This window comes from Carassius carassius, chromosome 48 (genome assembly GCF_963082965.1).
Source record: "Carassius carassius chromosome 48, fCarCar2.1, whole genome shotgun sequence".
NCBI classification, from domain to species: Eukaryota; Metazoa; Chordata; class Actinopteri; order Cypriniformes; family Cyprinidae; genus Carassius; species Carassius carassius.
Window position 1 is genome coordinate 18,461,998 of NC_081802.1, and position 7,794 is coordinate 18,469,791.

Here is a 7,794-nt window from a genome sequence, read left to right on the forward strand (position 1 = left end):
GAGATGCAAGAGAACATCATTCGTATTCTGACGGCAAAAATTGATCAAAGAGCTGACCAAATCGACATAGCAGTCAAACAGAACACTCTACAAATTGAGGGACTTAAAAAGTCGCTGGATAACTGTTATCAAGACATTGCCGATTTAAAAAAGGAGAATGCATGTCGAAAAACACAGTGCGGCGAATCTCAAAAGAAACTTCAAGAAATGGAGCAAAGGTTGAATGACGCGGATCGGTACAGCAGGCGATGGAATTTGCGTCTTTACGGAGTTCCGGAGAGATCTGAAGAAGATGTTAAAGCGGTTGTGAAAGAAATATGTAAAGAGATCCTTCCGGATTCTGAGCGTACTTTAGTTACAGACATCGATGTTGTCCACAGGATTGGCAAACTTTCAGAGTTGAAGAAGAATGTAACTCCGCGACCAGTGATCATCAGGTTTCTTTCTCGGACGGCAAGAGACTTGGTGTGGAGAAATGCGAATCTGACCACTGCTGATAAAGAAGCACGCACCAAGTTATGGCCTCTTGTTGAAAAGGCACGCAAAGAGGGAAAGCGAGCGTATTTTGTGGGTAACAAGGCATACATAGATAAGAAAGAGGTTCGAGTTACCTAATGTTATATTAATTGAAAGATAGTCTGCTTAAGTAAAAAGCTTTCTTTTGAGTAAACAGGAAAAAAGTGTTATACTTATAATAAGATTCAAATGAAAGCAAAACTGTGTTTACAGGTTGTTATATTTTGTTTATACACACAGCAGAACGTTAAATGTAAGATATGCAACTTATAGCTACTCAACATGACCCTTGTCTAATAATTTAGTTTAAAAAGAGGACATGTGATGAATGTCTATTTCAGTTTTCTCAATTAATGCCAGAGGTTTACGTAATGTTTCGAAAAGGAAATCTTTATTTTTATTTTGTAAAGGGAAGGGTGTTGAATTTTATTTTGTGCAAGAAACGCATGCCTGTGAAGAGGATGAAAAATTTTGGAGAAGCCAATGGGGAAATGACATATGGTTTTCACATTGCGCCACTAAATCTGCAGGGGTTGCTATATTAAAAGGAAACTTCAAAGGTCAGGTCCTAAGCCATGAAATTGATAATTTAGGTAGAATGGTAATATTACATGTTAACGTTGATCAAACTCATTACACTCTTGTGAATTCATATGCCACCAATAATAGACAATTTAACAATGGGTTTTTTACAAATATTGAAACTAAATTGAAGCAAATTAAGAATAAATTTCCCCTGGCAAATATTATATGGGGAGGTGATTTTAATAGTGTATTTGATGAAGATTTAGATCGATGGCCATCAAGAAGCAATGAAACTCATTGTGAAATTAAGAATGTGTGTGCCCGTTTGAGTTTAGTTGACATCTGGCGTCTCAAAAATCCAGACACAAGGGTGTATACATGGAATAACAAAGATTATTCTAAACAATCACGTATTGATTTTTTCCTAATATCACATGACCTGGAGCAGTGTGTCCAGTCTGTGTGTATAGAGCCGTCAGTTTTAACAGACCATAGGGGTACATCAATCTTTATTAATATACATGGCCCAGTTGACTCAAAATTCAAAAGAGGTTATTGGAAATTGAATAAAAAGTTATTAGATTATCATAATTTTAGAATAATGGCTTCAAAAATAATTGACAAACACTGGACTCAGGCTAAAATAATGAATGTTTATGGACAACAGTGGGAGATATTAAAATATGAAATTAGGAACTTAGCTATTTCAGTGGGGAAATCGATAGCTTCAAATAAAAGACAAAATGAATATAAGGTTATTAAAGAAATAATGCGATTGTCTAGTAAAGGTGATTTAAATATGCAGGAATTACTAGATTTATCATCATTACAAGAACAATTGGATAAAATGTATGAAGAAAAAGCTGAGGGTGCATTTATCAGATCAAGATATAAATGGTTGGAACAGGGAGAAAAAAACACTAAATATTTTTTTAATTTGGAAAAACGTAATGGTGAATTGACTTCTTTTAGTAAATTGTCAATTGATAATACAGTTATAGAAGATCAAAAAAAGATTTCACAGTTTGTTGCTCAGTTTTATAAAGATTTATATACTTCTAAATTAGTATCTTCTGATTTGAATAACTTTCTAAATAGTGTCAAAGATAAAGCCAAAGTTATTGATGATGATTTCAAGCTGTGTTGTGATGATGATTTAAAATTGGAGGAAGTTATAGAATGTATTGGTAACCTTAAAGATAATCGTTCTCCAGGTAATGATGGGCTTGTTAGTGAGTTTTATAAAATCTTTCGAGATAATTTAGCTCCCTTTTTACTAGCAGTGTTCATAGAATCCATTGAAAAAGGGGAATTACCCGCCTCTTTAAGACAGGGTGTTATTACATTAATTCCAAAGCCAAACAAAAATATTCTTTATTTAGAAAATTGGAGACCCATTAGTCTATTAAATAATGATGCCAAATTATTTGCTCTAATATTTGCCAAAAGACTGAAAAAAGGATTAAAAAGTATCATAGATGAGGAACAGACAGGATTTATTCAAGGAAGACACATTAGTAATAATATTAGATTGATTCTAGATATGGTAGATTACAATGAATATATTTTAGATGATAGTTTTATTTTGTTTATTGATTTTCACAAGGCATTTGATACCATAGAACACAATTTTTTATTCAGGGCAATTGAATTTTTTGGCTTTGGTAGTTACTTTCAAAATGCTATCAAAACCTTATATAAAGGATGTAACAGTTCTGTAAAATTAGCAAGGGGGACTTCTGGCAGATTTAATATTGGTAGGGGAATTAGGCAAGGGTGTCCGATCTCCCCTTTTTTGTTTTTGTTAGCAATGCAAATAATGGCACTTCACATAAAAAAAAGTGATTTTCAAGGAATTGCTGCATTAGGGAGAACATTTAAGTTGTGTCAGTTTGCCGATGACACGGCCTTATTTGTGAATGATTTGAATGAAATCATTAAAGCAGTGAACTGTATAAAAGAATTTTCAGAAGTATCAGGGTTAAGAATGAATATGAATAAGTCAGTTCTGTTTCCTCTCAACAAATGTTTTTTAAATAATTTCCATAATATTCCAATTAAAAACCAAGTAACATATCTGGGAGTAGTTATATGTAAAGATGAATATTTGCGTAATGATTTAAATTTCAGTCCAATTATTACTAAAACAAGTAAGAGGTTTAATATGTGGTTGCAAAGGGATTTGTCTATTCAGGGGCGGGTACTTCTGTCAAAAGCTGAAGGTATTTCGAGATCAGTCTATACATCCTTATCATTGGATATTCCTCCAAAAGTTACCAAGCAATTGGATAAAATGCTTATTAATTTTGTCTGGAAAAACAAGCCTCATTACCTGAGAAAAGACATTTTATGCAACTCCAAAGATCATGGGGGTCTAGAGGTGTTGAGTTATGATACGTTAAACAATGTATTTAAAATAAATTGGCTTATTCAATATTTAAGAAATAAAGACAGTATTTGGAACTCCTTTCCCAGCTATTTGTTCAAGCAATTGGGTGATCTTGAATTTTTGTTGAAGTGCAATTATTCAATTGAAAAAATACCGGTGAAGCTAGCAGAATTTCATAAACAAGCTCTTATGGCATGGACTCTGGCCTATAAACATAATTTCTCACCAAGGAGGTACTATATTTGGAACAACAAGGACATCTTATATAAAAATAAAACTTTATATTTTGATTACTGGTTTGAAAACAATATTATAGCAGTTAGCCAGCTCCTCAACAATGATGGAGTTTTATTAACATATAAAGAATTTTTGAATAAATTTAAAATACCAGTTAAACCTAAGGAATTTGCAGTTGTAATGGATGCAATCCCTCAAAAAGTTTTGTTTCTTCTTAGAAATGCATCACATGAGAAAGATTTGTATTTTGAAGAGATCAAGAGTAAAATATTTATTGGTAATACAAATATTATACAAAATAGAGTCTCAAATAATTATATTAGAAATATACTTAATAACATTGTTTATCCTCCAGCTCGCTTTTTCTGGTCTTCTGTATTTGGAGATGTTAATTGGCGTAAAGCTTGGCGAACAGTAGACAAATTTTATATAAATAATAAAGTAAAAGAGGTTTCTTTTAAAATAATGCATAGAATATATCCAGTTAAACATGTGCTGGAACGCTTTAAATTAGAAATTGATTACTCTTGTGATTTTTGTAAAGGTGAAAAGGAAACAATTTTTCATTTATTTTTTCATTGTATACATACAAAAATATTTTGGATTGATATGGAGTTTTTTATTAAGGAAATATTGGACATTTATTTGCAGTTGAGTGGATATGATGTAATAATATACTTCAGTGATCATGGAGTTGGCAAAGATGAAGCATATCTCATACAATTGTTAATTTTAAAGTTTCATATCCATAAAATGAAGTGGTCAGGCTCCAAACCAAACTTTTCTCATTTTCTAAATGATGTATTGCTGTATTGTAAGATTCTATGTAATTGTACAAGTAAAAAAGCTATTCGAACTTATAATATTGTAAACAGGTATACTATTGTATAAAGTGACACCCCCAAAAAAATATTGATTTATTTATGTAAAAAAAAAAATTTTTTATGGTTGTTATTGTCCTCTGGCATGTTTTTCATATTGTTGTTCATATTTTTTCCTTCTCATTGTAATGTTTCTCGTTGTATTGTTTTGATGTATGGCATAATAAAAATTAAAAAAAACAAAAAAAAAACATATGTCTGATCAGGGCGATAACTGCCGTACACTAATCCCCCTAATAATTAGAAATCGCGAAACCATTTTCTCAAATATTGCCTATTCGAGAGAGAGAGAGAGAGAGAGAGAGAGAGAGAGAGAGAGAGAGAGAGAGATGAAGGTTGCGTGTATTCGCGTCCTTGCGTTTCTCTTTTTAGAGTGAGTTTATTTAAAAACAGCGATTGTATTTAATGAAAGACGTGGGGCAGTGTTGACAAGTTTATTTTCTCCTGGATGTGTGAGCTGCGCGATTTCCGATCTATGTGTGTGTGTCAGTAAGCAGCGCATTAATACAGAACGATAATTAACGGCTCCAATGCACACCAGCACACCAGTACACGTGTGTATTCTAAGAGTAAGACAACGAATGATGACGTGTGAAGTCATGGTAGTGGTCTCCCAATCCTTAGGGGAATATTTTCACCCTTACCCCTTGACACTCTTTCTCAAGGGACAAGGGGAAGAGGTAGGCGGAGGGGTAGGGGAAGGGGGAGGGGTATAAAATTGGGATTGGGCCTAAGTGTCTCATTCATTCTGTTCAGTCTGAACTCACCAGTGACCCACAGTAGCTGTGTGTTGCTGACGTCTGAGTTATAGGCTGGTTTTCCTCTCTCTGCTCCACACACATAAACTCCTGTGTGTTTTAGATCAGCAGAACTGACAGTGTAGTTTCCTCCAGCTCCTCTGCTGCTGTCTGAGAGCTGCTTATAATGATTGCTGTTGTCTGTATGAAATTAAAATGTGCAGTTACCTCAAAAAATTAGAGTTTTATAATGACCTTTGTTGGTATAATCAGAATTCAGAATGATTAAATATTTTTAATCTCTCTGTTTCTTTATGAAGTCAGTGTATTCAGATGTTACTACATGAAGCACATGATATCTTACCTGATGAGAGAGTTTGAGTGAACCAGCTGAATGTCCAGCCTGTAGAGGAACCATTAACCTGACAGATCAGAGTCACTGAATCTCCTTCAGTCAACCACCTCTGTGGAGAAACACTTAACACTGCTCTGGGAACTGAAGATGAGAAATCACTCATTAATAACATGTTAAACGTGTGTGTGTATGTGAAGAGATGATCAAACTCACCTGATACTGTCAGTGTAACTTCATCACTGCGGCGTGATGTTCGTGATCCTTCTCTCTCTGCACCGATACAGGAGTATTTATCTGCGTCAGACTCAGTAACAGAACTGAATGTGAGTTCCTGTAGTTCACTGACAACACTTGAACCTTCTTTATACCAGCTGTACTCCCAGCTACTGACTCCTTCACTATATACGTCACATCTGAGAGTGACTGTCTCTCCTCTGAACACATGTTGAGCAGGTTTGATGCTCACTGTGGCTTTTGGTGCTTCTGTACAATGACAACAATTCACAATAAAAATAACGTACTGCTTTTACTGTATGAACAGTTACTTGAGTCTAAAACACACACGCTAAATCAGATGAGATTGAAGTGTTGTTCTCTACAGCTGTTATAGTCATTTATGAAAGATCTGTCAATATACAATCACTGAGGATTTGGAAACATGAGTTGTGAAAGTTTTCCAACAGAAGAAGTGAAGTGAAGTGAAGTGAAGTGACGTGAAGTGACATTCAGCCAAGTATGGTGACCCATACTCAGAATTTGTGCTCTGCATTTAACCCATCCGAAATGCACACACACAGAGCAGTGAACACACACACACACACACACTGTGAGCACACACCCGGAGCAGTGGGCAGCCATTTATGCTGCGGCGCCCGGGGAGCAGTTGGGGGTTCGATGCCTTGCTCAAGGGCACCTAAGTCGTGGTATTGAAGGTGGAGAGAGAACTGTACATGCACTCCCCCCACCCACAATTCCTGCCGGCCCGAGACTCAAACTCACAACCTTTCGATTGGGAGTCCAACTCTCTAACCATTAGGCCACGACTTCCACAAGAAGAGCTTGCCTCATGTTTAGATTTTGATTTCACAGAGAATATAAGAAACATAACTGCTGGTTTTGATAGACTGAACTTGTCACGCCTCAGAACTGTCACATGAATAATTCAATTTGTTAAAGGATGTAAGTAATTTCTCAACAGTTCCTATAGAATCAGTCATATGTCATAAAATATACAAATCAAATCGACTCACCTTCAGTATGTTGAGAGCAGATGTTTGAAATCAGGACTAAAAACACAAAGAGAAACCTCATTATAATGTGAACATTGAGCTGATAATTATAAAGATTAACTGGGTCTGTATATGTGTCTAGATAAACATGAAATCATCTGACTGGTATTTCATAGATTTGGCAACAGCAGAGAAGTGTTTAGGGACTTCACTCCAACAGTCTGATCATGAGCAGAAGAATAAAGACAATCTCTTACTAACTGTGTACGAGTGAATATTACAACAACAATAACTGCAAAACAAACCAACAGAACAGATTGAACAGCATTACAAATCACAAAACTGAATCACTGACCAAACACACTGAACTACAACACAACAGAGAGCATTTCTCTTTCACAACCAGCACTAACTGCACACTTCCTCTCTCAAACTCATCTTTCACTCATATTTGAATTTATTGAATACATCATATATCATGAACTACAGCTGGATTTGAAACTCTGAGATCAGCCAGAAAAGACATAAATCTAGGAACAGTAAAACACTTGATCATTTCCATCATATAATAACTATTCCACTGAAACACATTTAGAGAGAATAATACTCACAGAGCAGAAGAGGAAGTGGACTGAGCTCCATACTGACTGAATGATGTCAGACGGTTAATGACACAGAGTGTGTTAAAGACTCAAGACTTCCTCAAACCTGTGGTCAGATCTTTAGAAACATCATAATTAATGACATACAAGTGTACCTCATGTGTTACAGAAGATCTTTTGATAATTTTGATAATCTTGTTTTCACAAAATGTCACACTGACCAGTATTTCTTTGAATTAAACTGAACAGTATTTATTTGCTAATATGAAAAGTTGTATTCTAGTGTGTTTGATGAACAAGGGAAATGGAGCGATATATTGATT

The 7,794-nt window shown here is 35.0% G+C and overlaps 1 protein-coding gene across 5 annotated transcripts in view; it reads right to left on the reverse strand.

Annotated features, from left to right (window-relative positions):
* LOC132131761 (Fc receptor-like protein 5) overlaps nt 1-6,988 on the reverse strand; it is an 18,909-nt gene extending 11,921 nt beyond the window's left edge. For all 5 annotated transcript variants that reach the window (XM_059543860.1, XM_059543862.1, XM_059543859.1 and 2 more), the window contains exons 1-4: nt 6,891-6,988; nt 5,854-6,123; nt 5,650-5,781; nt 5,316-5,486 (exon numbers count right to left, since the gene is read on the reverse strand). In XM_059543860.1, coding sequence (XP_059399843.1) covers nt 5,316-5,486; nt 5,650-5,781; nt 5,854-6,123; nt 6,891-6,951 — 634 coding nt within the window. In that variant the 5' untranslated portion in view covers nt 6,952-6,988. The remainder of the gene's footprint in view (nt 1-5,315; nt 5,487-5,649; nt 5,782-5,853; nt 6,124-6,890) is intronic.
* Nucleotides 6,989-7,794: the final 806 nt, after the last annotated feature.